General features: G+C 34.3%; 2 protein-coding genes and 1 long non-coding RNA gene across 6 annotated transcripts; all 3 read right to left on the bottom strand.

The window, feature by feature from the left end:
• Nucleotides 1–2,323: 2,323 nt before the first annotated feature.
• On the bottom strand, nt 2,324–4,268 carry LOC105799491 (uncharacterized). The gene is made up of 2 exons (XR_008188780.1): nt 3,819–4,268; nt 2,324–3,032 (listed from the first exon to the last, which is right to left on the bottom strand). It is a non-coding gene; the product is annotated as an uncharacterized LOC105799491 (long non-coding RNA).
• Nucleotides 4,269–6,202: 1,934 nt separating this feature from the next.
• LOC105799490 (magnesium-chelatase subunit ChlH, chloroplastic) lies at nt 6,203–11,742 on the bottom strand. Its single transcript, XM_012630084.2, has 5 exons — nt 10,125–11,742; nt 9,799–9,881; nt 7,501–9,303; nt 6,890–7,366; nt 6,203–6,767 (listed from the first exon to the last, which is right to left on the bottom strand). The coding sequence occupies exons 1-5, from the start codon at nt 11,530–11,532 to the stop codon at nt 6,390–6,392; spliced, it is 4,149 nt and encodes a 1,382-aa protein (XP_012485538.1). The 5' UTR covers nt 11,533–11,742; the 3' UTR covers nt 6,203–6,389.
• Nucleotides 11,743–13,265: 1,523 nt separating this feature from the next.
• On the bottom strand, nt 13,266–17,685 carry LOC105799489 (protein N-terminal glutamine amidohydrolase). 4 transcript variants are annotated; one of them, XM_052620951.1, is made up of 7 exons: nt 17,582–17,685; nt 17,395–17,500; nt 16,721–16,798; nt 16,461–16,588; nt 15,506–15,630; nt 14,552–14,713; nt 13,266–13,527 (listed from the first exon to the last, which is right to left on the bottom strand). In XM_052620951.1, exons 1-6 carry the CDS (start codon nt 17,653–17,655, stop codon nt 14,556–14,558), a joined length of 669 nt encoding a protein of 222 aa, XP_052476911.1. In that variant the 5' UTR covers nt 17,656–17,685; the 3' UTR covers nt 13,266–13,527; nt 14,552–14,555. The 4 variants fall into 4 exon arrangements, with proteins under 4 accessions (XP_052476911.1, XP_052476910.1, XP_012485536.1 ...); XM_052620950.1 differs by lacking the exon at nt 13,266–13,527 and adding an exon at nt 14,072–14,301; XM_012630082.2 differs by lacking the exon at nt 13,266–13,527 and having other exon boundaries at nt 14,072–14,713.
• Nucleotides 17,686–18,957: the final 1,272 nt, after the last annotated feature.

Raw genomic sequence — 18,957 nt, 5'->3', positions numbered from 1 at the left:
TGGATAATAGTAGATTCGTGGTCAAACATCAAACTCAAAGGCTCAAGTTAAAAGTCTTCTCGTTGCTATTTTGTATGTATATAAATATTTAGAGTCGTACGACATGTACTTAAGTTGGTGGTCTTGCTACATGGTAAGGTCTTGGTACTTTTGGTAGTTTGGCTTTTTATTAACTAGCTAATTATGCTTGATTATGTGAGTCTGAATATGTAAGTTAGTTGGTTTAGTAATGACGTGTTGGAAGGTACGATTTGGTAGTGATTGAATGCATTTTAATAGGTTGAATTGAATATTATATTTCAAGGTAAGTTTTGGTTCATTTTAATAAGGTTTGGGATACTTGAAAGTGGGTATTTTAATCATTTAACCATTAAGTCTCAAGACATACTGAGCTGATACCAAGACAAGAGGCCTTTGTCGAGACAATGGCACATCAAAGCTAGATTAATTTTGTCCTGCTCCAGTCTCAAGATAAAAACCCCTTATTTCGAAACATTTAAGCATCGAAGCAAAAATGAGAAAACAGGAGTCGAGGAACCTTGTCTCAAGACATAATTTCAAGTGTCTCGAGACATATTGATATCGAAGCTAAAATTTCCAAAAATCAAATAAGACCTATCTTGAGACATGGAGTCCCATGTCTCGAGATATAACCTTGAATTTGACAAAAAAATTGGATTCGAGTCTAACTCTAAATTTGACTTAATATAACCTTGTATTTATATGAAATTGATTATTGTATGAAAAGAGTGTATATATTGTTCAGTGGATGATTAGATCGTTGTGAATGAAACTTTGTGAATTTCATGTCAAGTTAGCCTGAGTTGCTTCGGCAACATAATGTGATGTCACACATCTAGATCTGTTGATTGGGTTAAGTGTAGGGGAGTCATGTTACTTGAGTATTTATATGCAGTAAGTATTAAGGCCTTATATTGACTATGTAAAGAATTTATAAAAAAAAATAGCAAACATGTTGTCTGTTAAATCAAATAATCAAACCGAAATTGTCAAGAGGGATGAATTGACTTTTAAAAATTTTGTGAAAGATAGAAAAGATAAAAAAATTAAACACAAGAATTTAGAGTGGTTCAACCCTAATTGTCTACTCCACTACCTTAACTTTCCACAACTAAGGATTTTCCCAAATTCACTAATTTGATCATCTTTGAGACAAGGTTTAACCTTACAAACTCTCTTCAGGTTTCTACACAAACCTTAAAGATACAAACCCTCTCAAAGAGATACAAAAAATCAAACAAAGAAAATAATCCTTACTAGATCAAAGTGTTTGCAAATTAAGCTCAATTACAATGAAAAACACTTGAGCAAATAAGATGACAATAAAGCTCACCAGTATATGAAAGAAAATGTATGGAAATATTTGGCACAAAGATTATTTAATTGTTCTTTTTGCTTGAATATTCTTTCTTGTTGTTGTAGGACTTATGGAAGATGGTATTTATACCCTCTAATTTATTTTCAAACGTTGGAGTTATTGTGGAAGTTAAAAGAACTGTTGGGATGAAAATACTAGAGCATTTAATTCACCTGCGACAAAAGGTATCGATACTATTTGAAAAAGTATCTATAATTTTAGCATTTAGTGCCTTAATTCAATAACCATTAAAACTGAAAAAATTGATACCAAGATAAAATTATCGATACCAAACAAAAGATATTGATACTGGATCGATACTAATTGAATACCTCAAAATGGCAGAATTCTAATTTCGTATCGATATTGAAAAATATATCGATACAGTGTGTCAAAATCAATACCATTTAAAAAACAATTGATACCTAACAAAAAGGTATCGATACTTGGTAAATTGTTTGCAAGTTAGTAGCCTATTTTGGTATCGATTTCTAAAAATCTATTGGTACCTAACAAAAAGTATCGATAGTGGGACTGGAGCATTTTTGAAATTTTACTAAGTGTTGTTTAAAATTTTTTTTATTCGAAACATAGTGTTTGTTATATCAAAATGTTTTTTATCAAATAAAGCTTGGGTCAATAATCGCCCTATGAATTTTGGTTTTGAATAAAATTTGCTCCCCTTTCTAAAATTCATTTTCGCTTTAAGGTTTCATCAAACATTGTTGCTTATTGTCAAATTTAACATTCATTTGTATTCATTTTTTGTTGAAAAACATTTTGAAACAATTGGTCACTAAATTTTGGCAACACAATCAACTATTGTTCAATCAACCATTACCATTAACTTTACCTTTCTCTTCTCTCCCTTTTTGTTATATCAAAATAGGACAAATAAAGCTTAAATGAGAGAAATTTTGTTAGCCCAAGAATAGAAACTGAAAATTATGAAAACAACGAACTAACATTAAGAATAAACATGATAATATCCCAAATTAAAGTAGGACAATAGAAGAGGGCATTAACAAATTAAAAGATGCATGATGCAAACGTATGAATGGTCTAAACTAATCATCCTAGGTGATGATGAAGGATCCAATGGAGGAAAGTGAGCAAGAAGTTGAGTCATTTGCTCCTCCAAAGTCTTTATCTTAGAGCCTAGATTACCAACATTATTATTTACTCAATCAAAAGCGTCATCTACACAAGTACGAAAACCACTAAACTCCTCACTCAAGGAAGTAATAGCACCAAGGATGGCAGCAAACATGTTGCCAGAGTGAGACAGAGCAGATGGTTGAGCGGATGAAGATGCCGGTGAAGAAGCCTGCTTGGCAGGAGGTGGAATATCATCAAGATCAACTCCAAGGTCTTCATCATCATGACGCGTCGCTTGGCCTTCTTTCTCTCATTCTCCAGTAGAGGGATTTTGCTTGTACTTGGCATGATGAAGAGCCCCAATACCGATAGGTTGATGTCTTCGGATGGGGGTATTGACACGAGTATTGATGCCCAAATGGGAAAAAAAAAAAAAAAAAGACAGGTCCCAAATGGTAAGGTTATAGAGCTACCTAGGTCTCTCCCAATAGATTTGGTAATGTCGTTATACATGAGAAGGGCCTGTTCGACTTAAAGCAATCGATCCACCAATAATCTGCGTTTCGAATGACGGTAAATGCTTAGATATGGGTTTAAAGATCCAAGAGATAACGAGATGCAATAATTGATCATGCATATCTAAATTAATAGCAAGATTAGATGGAACAAAATTGGCGGGATTAACAGGACCCTTTTCATTAGGCACACCACCGGGAGGTAATGACAAAAAATTTCTGAAGTCTTCTAGAGTGAGGTGAATATGTGTATTCATAAGATAGGAATTAATGGCAATAACAGTGTCATTGGACTCATCATATTCGACCATTTGGTTACCATAAAAGGCTCGGACAAGGTTTTCGAAAGTGGGAGAACGTGTTCTAAAGAAATCAAGCAATTGTCACTTACATAAAACGGGAAGATACCTAAAATTAAATGATTATAAGCAATCAACATTTAATGTTCTAGAGGTATTAACTAGACGAGTGATGAAGTCTCTATCAAACCATTCTCGTTCTCCCAGAGAACGAAAACATTCGCGAAAGGACGAGTTAGACCCACTAGAGGCACTAGCATAAGAGGGATCGAATCTAGGACGTTTCTTAAGAGGCATAATGTAATCTAGAACTCTAAAACACACTAATTTTACTAAGAAATTTCGTTGAGAAATTTTGACAAACACTTGGTGAGCAAGAGATTAAAACAACATTTTCAATAACGTGGGCAAAAATTTGGTAACCTCCTGCATAAAAACACAATAGATATGTTCTAAATCATCTCAAAACTCAATTTCAAAATAGCTATTTAACAAAGATTTTAATGAAATTTCGAAAAAAAAATTTACCTCAAAATGTGTTTTAAAATGGTGAAATCCTTGAGCAACCTTGTGTAATCCTTGATGAAAATGATAATAGGAGTTGTTTTGTGTAGGGATTATGAAGAAAAAGAAATGGAAGATTTGAGATTTTGAGTGTTAGGGGTTTTGAGAATGAAAAACGGATGAGAAAAAAGTTTGGGGAAAAATTGTTTTATGTTTAAAAAACACGGTGCAATATCATAAAACCCTAATATGTTATCGATATTTTTTATGGTATTGATACCAAATGTTTATTACGTTTTCTGAAGTGCAGAAAATTGTTCCAAACTTAAGATTTTAAATTAACTTAGAACGACATTTTGTCAAATTCTAATGATTTCATACGCTTAAATATGCTATGTAAGACATGCAAAAATTGGATATTATCATTCAACCCCAAAAAAGACCAAATAAGTTAAAAATAGACTAATCATGCAAAATCACCGCCCTAACTAATTACATATGAGTCATTTAAATCATTTGTTCATGCTTTTTCAAACAATTTCAACTCATAAAATATTTTTAAAAAAATCCAAGTGCAAAGATACAAATAAACACAAATTCAAGATAAGGTAGTAATATCTAACTTTCTCCTAAGTGTTCAAAATATTTCTTTATCTAAAGATTTTGTAAAAATGTCAGTTAATTGGTTCAAGGCGCCAGCTGTTTGATTCGAGGTGTCAATAAAGATCATTAGTAGCTCCAAAAATAATATCATCAACATATATTTGAACTACTAACAAATTATTATCTTTTCTTTTAATAAAAGTGTTGTGTCAACCTTTTCTTTACAGAAACTTTTTCAATAAAAAATATAATAATCATCCATTCCAAGCTCTAGGAGCTTGTTTTAAATTATATAAGGTTTTTGAAAGTTTGAAAACATGATTTGTTATTGAAAATATGTTAGAGTGTTTTAACCATATTTAATGTGTTTTCAATTATAAAATCATTTAGAAAACACAATATAAATATGTTAGAGTGTTATAATTATGAGAACATTATTAATGAGATTTACTTGTGTGAGTGTAAAGTGTGTCTGCTTCTAGGAGCTCAAGGACTTAACTCTAACCACATTCATGAAAAGAGGTTATAAACACATAGCCATAATGGTTTCCCCAGATAATGTGCATTGATTGATATTGAAATCACCGTGTGAAATTTGTTCAGTTAATCAAATGGAATAGTTGGTTCAAAGCATAGTCTACCATATAATTTCAATTAACTTTAACATATTTCCACCAAGTAAAGATTCAATCGCAGGACGCCTTTATTAATGCAATCGATTTTCAATATAAAGTGGGAAAGGTTGTTGGAACATTTTTAAAATATTTATAATGTTCCAATAGTTATAATTAAAAAGTTACAAGTAATCCGAAAGTTATGTCACCGGTTATTAACCAAGAAATTGTCACTATTTATAATGGTGAGTTATCTCTCTTGTTATCAAAAGTTATCACTTAATTGTTAATAAAGAATCATAATTATTCAAGACATATCTCTTGAATTATTATATTTATTGGTAAAAATATGACTAATCATTTGGATAGTTATATTTCTATGAGAAGATATGAGAAGTTCTATAAATAGGAGAGGAATTTCATTTGCATAATAAACTAATATATACCAAACCACACCAAAACTCGTAAAAAAGTTTTCTCTATTATATTTAAAGATTATTCTATAAAGAATTACTACAGAAGTTCTTTATAGAATTTGATAATCATGCTATGATCCTCTTAGTGTTGTGGATTATTTTCGTCAGTGCAAAATGCAAACAACCATTGAGCTTCATTATATCCTTAAGATTCATTTGTCAGTAATTCTTTTGCAAAGCAAAATATAAGTGGAAGTTAATAAGATTTTAAAGAAAGTGACATACTTACACACCATAAAATCTTCTATTAATTTTTATATCCTCACATACCAACATTTGTAAACTCTATACTAAAACTGAAATTACAAACTTTTACTTCAAAAGATCAAAACTTGTTTTTATGCAAGCTTTTATAGAATTAAAATGTTGAAGTAACTTAAGACAAATCAAAGTATATATTATAGGTCTAGATTTATTCCAATTTCCACACGATTTTTAGAATTTATTTTGTAATGATTTATTGTACCTTTAAAGAAAAAATAGATTTTCTTCTATACAAATTTTTGTTGTGATGAACATAATAAAGCTTATTCCACTGCAATGAATTCGAAACTTAGTTTAATGGTAGATGTGATTATACTGAATTTCACATATCCCTGAAAATTCTTTTACCAAAAAAAGGAAGATCAGTAGTGGCATTGTTTCATGTTGCTTTTGTAAGTTTCTTTAGTTTTTGCTGGGAAAAGCTTGAAAAGAAGGGAAAAACAATGTCTAATGATAGCAAATGGCGAATGACTCATGAAATTGACAAAATTACAAAGCAAAGGGTTTTTATTTTTTTTATTTTTTATGAACAAAACTACATTCCATAAGTTCACGAGAGTGTTTGAGCTCATCCTAAAGGGAGGAGCTCAAGTAAGTCATCAAATATTTGCCATTTAAGAAGCTATTTGGTTTATGGTTCATCGATCAATACCTTCAATCTTATCTTCGACTTCTGAATACAACTGCCTCAACTTCTCAATATTCTCCTCCGAAGTTTCCCAATAGCCACGTCCGTTGGCCTCCAAGAATGTTTGAATCAACTTCCTGAACGAGTTGGGATTGGTGTTCATCAGCCTATTCAACATGTTCTCATCTTGAATGAAAGTCGAATTAGCCTCTTCGTACACCCAGTTATCCACTTGCCCCGAAGTTGCACTCCACCCTACAGTATTTGTAAGGCGCTTCTCAATTTCACGAACCCCTTCATATCCACTGGACATCATTCCTTCATACCATTTGGGGTTCAACAACTTGGTTCGTGCATCTAGTCGCACAGTTTCAGCCAGAGTTCGAACCTGTAAATTAGAGCAAAGTAGGATTAGTGAGACATGTACTAATAGTTGTGTAATCAGCTTAAAAATTGGCACGTCTCAAAGATGATCCTATAACATTTGGAGGAAAGATTCATAGTGCACACCTGGGCGTTTGCAGTGGTGGTATCTGCAATGTATGCACTTGGCTTCTTTCCATCCTTGCGGAGGTTTTGTACTAAGTTTGTTGGATCCGAGTCAAAGTAGTGACTCACATCAGTCAGTGAAATTTCTGAGGAATCAAGATTTTGGAAAGTGGCATCTGCTGTGCTTAGAGCCATCTCAAAGACTTTCCTTTTCTCAGTCATACCTGCACCTGGGGCATCACAGTCAAAAGCAAATGATTTCCGGCTCAGGTACATATCTTGGAGCTGTTTCTCATCATTCCATGAGGAGTTCTCAACAGCAAGGTTGACGTTCGAAGAGTACGATCCTGAAGCGTTTGAGAAGACCCTTGTTGCAGCTTCTCTAACCTCAATTCCCAAGGCTTTGGCTTGCTCTAAGGCGTGCTTACGTACATAGTTCTGCTCCACAGGTTCATCTAATTCAGCTACCATCTTCACTGCTCGATCAAGGAGGTTCATCTGTCAACCAAAAATAAGAAATAAGAACATGAAATGGTAAGAAAGGTGTAGGCAAATGTAAGAAAAACATGATCTTTATATACAAATTACCGAATGCATATCCAAAATGGCTTTAAAAAAACTAGGATTGGTACCTGATTAATGAATAAATCTCTGAAAACTCCAGAGCAGTTAACAACAACATCAATCCTGGGTCTGCCAAGCTCTTCAAGGCTGACTGGCTCAACTCTGTTGACTCGACCAAATGTATCAGCCACTGGCCTTACTCCTATCATCCACAAGACCTGAGCAAGTGATTCACCGTAAGTTTTGATATTATCAGTTCCCCATAATACAAGTGCAACTGTCTCCGGATACTTTCCCCCGTTGTCAACCTTCTGTCTCTCAACTAACCTATCTACCACAACTTTTGCACTCTGCATTGCAGCTGTTGTTGGAATAGCTTGTGGATCCAATGCATGAATGTTCTTTCCTGTTGGCAACACTTTTGGGTTTCGAATAGGATCACCACCAGGCCCAGGTTCAACATATTTCCCCTCCAATGCTTGTTTCAGACTGCCTAACTCATTATCAGCAACAACCAGCTTTAAACACTCGCCTAGGAACTCAAATAATACTCTAAGCTTTTCCCTATCTGCACGGTAAAATTTTGTGTTCGATAAATACTGAATCCACGGCTCGTTGATACCAAACCCAAGGATCGAGCTTAACTTATCAGCCACGTCAACAACTTGACCATTCTTGTTGGTTGTTTTCTGCACAAAGGCAGAAATTGCCCCACGTGAGGCCTCAGTAATTTGCCGGAGAAGCTCTACATCCTTCAAGATGCCTTTGTCACTTCCTCTGTACACATCCTCTATGTTTCTTCCAACAGTCTCAGCTAATATAGATGGCAGTGATGAAATCCCATCTTCAGGTCGGTCTAATGCAGCAATATTCACCAATGTAGCAACCGCTTCCATAGCAGATGGAGGCTCACCAATAACATGAAGCCCACATGGTAACAGTCGGGACTCGATCTCCATGATCTTGGAATATACTTTTCCAACAACAAGATCCCGTTCTTTTGCTGAAATTTCCTCTCCCTCTTCGGGAAGCTCTACATCCTTGTCAAGATTGCATTGTCTAGCCGTGCTGATAATAGAGCTAACAATTTGTTGCCCACGACCTGAGTCTTTAAGGGACTGGTATGATGAGATAAGTTCACTCAGTTGCTTAAGTCCCTTGTAAAGCCCAGCGTTTTCAGCTGGAGGAGTCAGATAGCTAATTGTATTAGCATAACTACGACGCTTGGCTATGGTAGCTTCAGAAGGGTTATTAGCAGCATAGTAGTAAACATTGGGAATATTCCCGATAAGACTATCAGGGTAACAAACATCACTCATTCCCACCTGCTTTCCAGGCATAAATTCGAGCGATCCATGAGTACCAAAATGAAGAACAGCATCAGCTTCAAAAATCTTCTCAACGAAGGAGTAGTATGCAGCAAACCCATGATGCGGGCTAGCTGATTTTGAGAAAAGTAACCGCATAGGATCGCCCTCATAACCAAAAGTAGGCTGGACTCCAATGAAGACATTGCCGTACTGCTTTCCATATACCAAAAGATTCTCTCCATCAGAATTCAAATTTCCAGGAGGTTTACCCCAGTTTTCTTCCAAAGCAGGAGCGTAGGGAGTAAGGTTCTGGTATTCACGGACGCTCATTTTATAAGCAACATTCAGATTAGGGCTGTTAAATTGTGCCTCCTTGTCGTGAATCACATCCTCAATTAAAGCTTCAGCAGTCTCTGGGAGGCCTTCGACATTGTAGCCATCTTTCTGAAGGTCTTTCAAAACCGAATAGATGGAAGCAAAAACATTGAGGTAGGCAGCTGTGCCAACATTCCCTTTGTCAGGAGGGAAGCTGAAGACGGTGATTGCCAACTTCTTCTCAGTCTGCAGGGATCATACAAACACAATTAACATAACAATCTAACCAAGAAAGCCCATATGTGCTAGTCAATAGTAATATCCTACAACAGCATGTTGTCAGGATTTGCTAAGCTGTAGGCCATAGAATGTGAAGAATGAGGATAGTGTAGTTTATTGAACACAATTTAAACAATTATCGGTATTGAACACAATTTAAACAATTGGTTGATGAGTGATTGAAGATTTATAAACATATGTATAGTTTACTGAAGATCCCTTCTAGATTAAAAGCTGAAAAGTAGATTCAACAACTAAGTGGTAGAATCTTAACGTAAACAATGTATCGTTAGTCAATAAACATATATATACATGCTCTCTAGACTGAAAAGGCTAATTGCTGTTAATTTAAACTACTTTTTTGTTAATTACTTGGATCGAGGCTCTCATGGAAAACAGTAGAGGCCATCTAATGTGCATAGATTGGAAAGTTATATAGCGTTAAAACTTAAAAGCAAATACCTTTGATTTCCTTTTCAATTCAGCCCACTTGATGGCTCGAGTACAAAGCTGCTCAACCCTCTTGTGAAGAGCATGGGATTTCCCTGGAATCAAAAGTCAAAAGGACCATTTTAATCAACTCTGAAAAAAAAATTTACTTGAGCCAGAAAGCCCAAAAATTATACAAATGACAAATATAAGTGAAGCATGAGAGGAGACCACCAAAGATAAAGCAATAGACAAACCCCTCATTAGCTAAAAAACTAAGCACCTAAAATCAAACAAGTTCTGACAGGCAAATTTAGACATTAAATATGAGACTTGCTAAAATAGGTAACTTCACTTGCCTGTTCTAGGGTCACGACCGGCAAAAACGATGGGTTCCATGCCTCCGTCAAGCTCTGGAAGGGCCACCTGGAGAGCTACTTGAATAGGATGCAGTCCCAAAGTACTGTTTAGCCACTCCTCGGTTGTTTGGAAAACCAAAGGCAGTGCAACAATGTAAGGAACATCAAGCTTCATCAGTGCCTCAACGGCCCTAGGATGGTCCTGCCTAGCGGGTCCACCAACGAGAGCAAAGCCTGTTAATGACACCACCGAGTTCACCATTGGTTTCTTGGTAACCGGATCGATCAAGAACCTTTCAACTGGTCCAGAAAAATCAAGTCCACCGGCAAAAATTGGTATTACTTTGGCCCCTTTTGCCTCTAATTCCATGATGACTGCTACGTAGTGGCTCTCATCACCGGTAACAATGTGACTCCTTTGCAAAACCAATCCAATTACAGGTGCATCAGGCCCCCTAAGCTTCTCATTAACATCCCTCCTGGTACCATACCAATTCAAATACTCCTTCACGTCATCATACATGCAAGGAGCCAGTGGGTGCCAAATCCCACTATCTAAGAACAAAACGGGATCCGAGTAATCAACTTTTGTCCCTTTGAGTGCAGGCACATAAGAGCTAGATATCATTTTCAAGAAATTCTGTAGATTGTCGGGTGAACCACCAAGCCAAAACTGGAGGCTCAATATGTAAAGCCTAGCATCTTGTGCCTTGTCACTGGGCAAGTATTTCAAAACCTTAGGCAATGTCCTTACTAGCTTTAACATACTATCAGCAAAACCTGCTCCTTGCTTCTTTCTTTTGAATAGCTGAAAAAATGGACTCTTCGATTGACCAAGCTGTGACATGCTGAAAGAGCCCAACTTGTTTAGCCTCATTACTTCAGGCATTGAAGGGAACACCAAAACAGCATCAAGCCTATCCCTCTCTTTCTCCACTGCAGTCTTCACTTTCAAGGCAAGCTCCTCAACGAAAATCAAAGACCCAATAAAGATATTCGCGTCTTCGAGATCTTTGCAGAAGGTTTTATAAGTATTTTCATCTCTAAGCTCCTCAACCAAGTACCCAACGACTTCAAATGAAGCAAAGTTGGAATTTTGGTTCAAGGACTGGACTGCACTTGAAAGGGAAGACTGGTACTGCGCTTCCAGGACAACATAGACAATTTTTACAGTGGGGAGATTGTTTTTGTTTTCTGGCACAATTCTACGAACTTCTGGTGTGGTTTGAGTGAAAAGGCCATTCCCAACTGCTGCACATTTTACTTTCAAGGAAGATTTTGAGTTGGGAAGGTTGTTGATTTTCTTGGGAAGAAATGAGTGAAGAAAGAAGTGTTTTTGGGAAAGAGAAGAAAGCTGGTCAGCCTTGGAAGCTGGCAGAGTAAACGGGGAAGAAACAAGAGAAGCCATTGTAGGTGACACAACTAAAACCAGAGCAGTCTGTTTCACAATTAACAAAGAAGAAGAAGAAGAAGAAGGAATACAGAACGAACAGACTCCTTAACTAAAAAAGAAAAGAATTTCTCTGCTTCTCTCTTGGTTTTTGCTGCGTCAGCTTCTTCTTCTTCTTTTTGGGAGATGAAAGGCTTGCTGATTTTATATTTTCTGTGTGGACTGTGGAATTATGAGAAATTGAAAAGTTTTTTCTTTTAAGGTTAGTGGTGAGAGATAGAAACACGTGGCAAAATGGGTTTTTAAGAGAGAATGCAATTGGAGCTCTTTGTGAGGTTGAGTTTGTTTTGGGCTTATTACAGAAAACAAAGAGAGAGGGAGGAAAGCTGAGTGTGGAATTTTATCTATCTATTGGGATTGTGATGATGGTGTTTACTCAAATCTGATTGGCGGAGTTGGATTTCTAAAAGTGCTACGAGGGACACAACGAGATAATGAGAGCATAGGAACGGGATAGAGATATTCACGAAAATGTGTCATTACTTTGTAGAAGATTTTATTTTTGCTTTGGTGAGTTTGTGTTCCACAGCGAATAACAAAACTGATATTTTATCATTTTCGTGTGATGCTAAGTGGACCAGGTTTCACTGGTTTTCACCAAGTCACAGTTCTACCGTATTTCTCGTCTTTTTCTCAACCTCCGTCATTGATGATATTAAAAGCTAGGATGCAACAGTGTTCCTTCAATAGTTTTACCCATCTTTGCTCCTCTATCAGTGCGGCAAATATATATTAAAATTTCTATACTAGATTTATTTTTTTCAACAATTTAATCTTTATTTTTATATTTTAAAATTCAAAGTTTTAATAATTAAAATCTTATTTTAAATTCATTGATTGATGTAATTTTTTTAAGTAAAATAAGTATTCAAATAAAAGTCATGTAAAAAAATGATGATATTCTTTTCAACTCTAATATACTTTTCAAACCTTTTTTTAACTTGTAAAATTTACGTTCATTAATCATCTTATACAGAAAAATCTTAAAGAAATTCTACATAAATAAACCATATCTATTGAGTATTTTAATGGTTATAAGATCACTAGATATGAATAAAAATCCCATCCCTTTCGTCCTTGTAAAATTACCAAGAGCTACTTGGTCCTAAAGTATCATATATTAGTACTATAAGAGCATTAAAGTATCTTGAAAATAATACATAATATGATCTGACATTTGCTATAAGTTTATTAGTAATATTTATCTCTTCTCCAACTCATAAATATTAGAATAGATAGATATCTCAAAGCCACAATTGGTATACGATTATTTTATTCAAACAATTTAAAGTGTTAATTAGTTGGCTTTGCAAATGCCGATATTTATCAAATTCACGTAAAGGTGAATATCAATTGAGATATTTATTCACAATCATATCATGACATTCAACAAAACAAACATTAACCATTGCCTCTTTATATCATGCATAAATAATTGTAATGCATAAGAGCAACTAAGAGTGTGTATAACTAAGGCTATTGACTCAACAAATTCAAAAGATATGTAATTTATCTCCACGGAAAAAGACGACAACTATCTTATACAAAAATAAAATAAGATATATAACTCAACTAAAAGGAAGATAAATAAAATAAAAAATAAAAAGAAACATTTCATGCTCTTAAGAATGGTGAAATAAAAGTTTAAGAAATTCATTTTAGCGATAATGCAAAGCTAGTATACAAAATTTAAATACATCAACTCAAAAATGTCAAAAAATGTGAAGTCGCTTTGCCATTAAGGGGAGTCTAAGATGTATCATAATCTCTTTGTTTTTTTTAACCATGATTTTGTCACTGGGAGTTAACAAAACATATTGTGCTAACAGTTTTTCCTAGACAAAATTTTCGTTCATGGATATCTAACGGGAAGTGTTGCAAATACAATCATAAAGTAGCTGTCCATACAAGTCCCGAAACTTCCGAAGAATAAAGCAGATGACATTCCAACTCCTGAATAGTTAAATAAAGGTTACGTTCAAGCCTATAAAAAATCAGAAAAGTCATATACCTTCCTTTGGTTTTACTGTAATTTTATAAGAAAAACAAATGTATAATTGTTAAACCAAACAAACCAAGTGCACCTGAGGGTTCTCTTAATAATTAAGGCCTTCTTAAACCCAACCGACCGTGGAATTCGTCCGATTAATACTACACAACAAAATCAGTTGCGCATTTTCTACAAGGATCCATCTTTTGGTAAATGTTTGTTATGCATTGCCGGACCCATCATTTAAGCTTACAATATTATTCCTTTTAATACTCTGTGTATCCTTTCTCTTTTTAATATATGTATAAAAAATCATAACTAGAGAGACCAACCGTGACCCTGTTAAACCTGTGCATAAATGCAAAAGTCCCCATTGTCCAGATAGAATAAGTGGGAAGACCAGCAGACAAAAAGCTCAAGAACAACCATTAACAATGGCAAACAGAATTTTATTACAATCAAAGATAATATATATATATATATATATATACCCACACATCAACAATATTGCTGTAAGTATGTTGTTTTCCTTCATTTTTGCAGGCTTGTGGCACACGACATATATAACAGTATTGGAAACATATTTGTACAGTAGCAGTTTTAAGTGCTCAAGACCATGCATCAAACATGCAAGTTCTAAGATTTTAGTTAAAAGTACCCACCATATCAAGGAATTTGAGAAAATAATTCCTCAAGATGTGCTTCACCAATTACAACTCCGTGCTTCTGACCAAAAACTGCACTTGTCAGTTCCGGTGGTAGATCTGTTAGTACATCAGCAGCACGGAGATAATATATATATATATATATATATACCCACACATCAACAATATTGCTGTAAGTATGTTGTTTTCCTTCATTTTTGCAGGCTTGTGGCACACGACATATATAACAGTATTGGAAACATATTTGTACAGTAGCAGTTTTAAGTGCTCAAGACCATGCATCAAACATGCAAGTTCTAAGATTTTAGTTAAAAGTACCCACCATATCAAGGAATTTGAGAAAATAATTCCTCAAGATGTGCTTCACCAATTACAACTCCGTGCTTCTGACCAAAAACTGCACTTGTCAGTTCCGGTGGTAGATCTGTTAGTACATCAGCAGCACGGATCTCCATGTACTCGTTTAAGTTGTGCACAGATCCATCTAGATACGCATATTTACAAGAAAGAGTTAAATAAAATCTAAAGCAAAATCCTAACACAAATTGCTTCAAATAATCATATTCATCCGATACCTTAATGAGGGGTATTAACCCTACATCAAAAACTTGACCAACAATCAACAGTGCAGTGTCAAACAACACTAGTAACTATGCATGAGAAAGGACAGTAGAGAACATGCAGTCAACAATGTAGAGTCACTAAACAAATTATATATTTTCGTACAATAATCTTTCTGTGGTTTGATTTTGGTATGAACCAAAGAACCTTGTCTAGCAGAAGTTTTGCAGCTCTCAATGCACTTTGTGCTCACAGAAGATTCTAGATCTGATGTCTTCAAACCTCTAAATCCTCAAGAGGTATTCTCAGTTTACATATTTAATTTACTTTCCATTCCCTAAGAATTTCTTCTGGTTCACTAAAAGAAGTTGAGAGTTTAAACAGTCTTTCCATTGCTCAACTAGCAGTCAATAACAAAGAAAAGGGATTCACAAATACCAGAACAACAAGAGAAAAAAATGCAGATAAACAAGAAGCCTAAGGGAAAAAAACGAAGAAAAGTACAGCAGATGCAATGCCTCAACAAACTCTTCAAGATTCAGCTTGGGTGACAAAACTGATTACTCTCAGACATATTAATCTTCTACAAGCTCTAAGACAGATAGATATTATGCGAAAGTTCTGAATCTTAAAATCCTACAGCATTAACCCACTGGAAATGAAGCAGATGAGTAACTGATACTAATACTTTTGGTTTATAGTTGATAGCATGTACCTTCAGCAACTATGGGTTCATATGGAGGAGGTTGAGCAGTAAAGTTCCCTTCAGAATCTTTCATGTGTCTTCTATCAGATGCAAAATGACGAAGAAATAAAGGAGCATGCACTACCCGGAAAAACCTGATAATATTATATATATATATGAAGAGGGTAATAGAAAAAGGAAGTTTCTCAAGAGCTACACGAATTCATGCTTGTTTAACTTTAGAATTAACAAACTGGATCTCCAATGACATTGTAAACGTTCCAACATTATGCATTTGCAAGAAATATGAAAAAATTAATGCTTCACCGAATGCTTCTATGGCTCCATGCAAGATGCTATACAACTGGTAATGTTTCCATTACAGGTTGAGATTGGATGGGACTATCAAGGACTTGCTTGTTTCTTACAACTAGAAGAGTTTCTAATTGCTGGAAACACACATGACATTACAATACAACAGTAAAGATAATGAAAATGAAAAATAACTAGAGGCACAAAGGTAAAATTAGAGACATTGACATTCTTAAAATTAATGTTACATCTGAATTTTGACCTACAAACGGTTGGGGATGATTGACAACCTCCTTCAGCAGATGCCATTTGTCTAAGGATATTATACACTATAATAAATAATACTAAAGAGCTTCCTAAAATTGCATATGTCCTACGAAATATGTTGCTTCAAATTCTTTCTAAGCACTCTGTCCTAGCACAGTAACATCAAATATTTTAAGATAACAATCAGTCAAAGGAAGCTTTACAATAAAAGAAACAGATTTCACAGTTTCATCATCATATTATTTCTAGGTGAGAAGGGAAAAGACGAAAAGAATTACAGGTAACTCGATAGCTGTTCTACTCCAACCCAAACAATTAGTAAATACTGCTCGGTCAAAAACCAGTACTGAACAACAAAGGGTATTCTCTACAAACATTAGCAGCAAGAAACTAAAATTTACCTCACCTCTGAAACTCCGAAAAGAGCTGAAATGATGGCCGGATAGTTTCTGACACATAGGTAGCTAAAGGACAAGGAAATGGAAGACTTGAATCCAAGTCCCATACTAAATGAGTACCACCATCTTTCTTCCTCTAAAGAAGGCAAATAGAAGACCAAGCAACCATGAATTACAATAAGTGAACTCATGAAATGATCCTAGAGCTTGGGTGAAAGAAAACAATATTTACTAGATTAAATCACATCACATAAGATTCAGCTCTCACCTGAACACAAATTACATGGTAATCCCAGAGAATTACACCATCTGCTCTATGGCTAGCTTTTTGATGCCACAGTGGAATCTACAAAGTTTTTGTAGCAAATATCAGAACAACATTCCACCAAAACAGTAAACAAGAAAATTCTTAAGAGTCAATCAAGATAGAATTAGAGTTATAACAAAAAAGCAGCACTTCACCATTCCCATCTCCTATATACATATGTCCCAATTCGCAAATGAAACAAACAATTATTCATTGGCAAAGCTCAAACACAAAATGCATTGTTTACATAATACACTTCACAGGTAGTTCAATAACTACACACTACCTAAGTAGAATCCCATTATTTCAAAGGAAAGAAAAATATTTTAACATGTTATAATGTAAAATTTCGAGCTTTCCAAAAAAGAAAGGAAAATCCCAATTCACAAAAATGCACTATTTACAGGAATACACATTACAGGTAGTTCACTAGTCACTAGAGTATAAAAGATGGATTCTCCATCATTCTTCAGAAAAGCAAAGGACTTGGAACTTTTAACTTGCAATACTGCAAAATTCAAGTTTTTTGTAAAGGAAAAAGAAAAACCCAATATCCGAATTGGATTATGAGTTCCAAAGGACGAAAAAGCTAAGAAAAGGGAAAACCCAAAAAAGAAATGGAAAAATATACGTGCCTGTTTATTGTCATTGGAAATGAAAACGACGAAAAGATCAGATCCTTGAGCATCTGCTATCTCGGATGAACAAAGTTTCTTGCAAAGAAAATAGACGTTCTCCTCGCTGGAAACACACCCAATTGATATTTCAGGGATAAATCAAATAATAATAAAAGAGTTGGTAATGAAAGCAAGATATAAAAACCAGTAAAAGGGAGTATGATTGAAGAGAGAAGCGTCCAAGTTGTTTGGCTGCAACCGCAATTCCGAAGTCGTCATTCTGACTCTCCTAAGCTACAAAATTTTCAGTATTTATTTAATAAAAGGAAGTCAAAAGTTGGCCTTCTTTTCGCTATGCCTATAACAAGGGAAAATATCATATTTGACCCTTCTACTTTATCAAATCTTTTAATATGATATTTTTTCTTCTAAAATGTTATTTTTGATATTTGAATTTTAATTCGTTGCTAATATGTTATCTTCCTACCAGTAGGGGTGTTTAAATTTAAGTTAAAACCGAATTAATCGATCAAATCAATTTTGATCAGTTAACCTACTGATTAACCAATTTAATTTGGTCGGAGGTCGGTTAAAAGTTTTTTGAAATTTTAGTTAATGGTTAATTCGGTTTAAAATCAGGTAATCAACTGAATTAACCAAACTTAATAAATAATATTATATATTTTATACTATATGTATTAGACTATTATTAATTCGATAATTCGGTCAAATGAACATTATCATTTTTTATATGTTTTATACTTGTTTTAATAAAAAAAAACAAAACATATAAATTTTGGTTAATTCAGTTAATCGACCGAATTAACTGAAATATTTCGGTTCGGTTAATTTTTTAGAAAAAATTTAGGTTCAGTTAACGGTTAAAGGATTAAAAATTTCAATTAATTCGGTTAATACTAGTTCGGTTCGGTTAATCATTTAAACACCCCTACCTACCAGTATTAAAATTTGACATCACCTAAGACGTGGACTAATCTTATGATACCCTATGGTATTTTTTGTCGAAAAAACAACAGTCAAGAGACTTAAAAAAACTGTATCCCTTGAATGCTTTGATTTTTGTTGAAGTTTTTAGTATTTATTCAATAGAAAAAAGAAAAAGAAAAAAATTTGTGTTTAGTAAGAAGGAGAAAACAGAGAAAAGAAGAACAAAGATTTGTGTTTTAAATTTTAAAAATCAAGTTTGAGTTTATAATGTTAAGTTGTAATTATTTGTATGTAATTAATTTTTTTAATACGAGCTACTAATTTTTAAAATAAAACTTATTTTTAAAATTTATTTTACAAATATTTTATTGAAGATGAATAACCAATTTTTTCATATATGTTTATTTTAAAGGAGTAATTTTAGAAACAGCAGTTGGTTTTATATTTGAATCTTGTCAGCAATTAGGAATAGGTTTAATAAGAATGTAAAAGTCGATATGAAACAAAAGATTAATGCAAAAAATAGCTCGATGTTGTGTGAGGGGGATGTCCTGACTATTCTACAAATTTTCAGTTTTGTCAAATCCTATCAAAATTACCGAGATAGAACTTGTAGATGATGAAGACATGAAG

Source organism: Gossypium raimondii, chromosome 9, assembly GCF_025698545.1.
Source record: "Gossypium raimondii isolate GPD5lz chromosome 9, ASM2569854v1, whole genome shotgun sequence".
In the NCBI taxonomy this organism is placed as follows: domain Eukaryota; kingdom Viridiplantae; phylum Streptophyta; class Magnoliopsida; order Malvales; family Malvaceae; genus Gossypium; species Gossypium raimondii.
This window is presented reverse-complemented; position numbering and strand designations above follow the sequence as displayed.

Coding starts and splice junctions, on each gene's coding strand:
- LOC105799490 (XM_012630084.2), bottom strand. CDS start 11,532: ATGGCTTCTCTTGTTTCTTCCCCGTTTACTCTGCCAGCTTCCAAGGCT. Junction 7,367..7,500: donor GAGATTTATTCATTAATCAG/GTACCAATCCTA, acceptor TTTGGTTGACAG/ATGAACCTCCTTGATCGAGC. Junction 6,768..6,889: donor CCACCACTGCAAACGCCCAG/GTGTGCACTATG, acceptor TCTAATTTACAG/GTTCGAACTCTGGCTGAAAC.
- LOC105799489 (XM_052620951.1), bottom strand. CDS start 17,655: ATGACGACTTCGGAATTGCGGTTGCAGCCAAACAACTTGGACGCTTCT. Junction 16,589..16,720: donor ACCATGTAATTTGTGTTCAG/GTGAGAGCTGAA, acceptor TGCCTTCTTTAG/AGGAAGAAAGATGGTGGTAC. Junction 15,631..16,460: donor CTCTTTTCGGAGTTTCAGAG/GTGAGGTAAATT, acceptor TAATATTATCAG/GTTTTTCCGGGTAGTGCATG.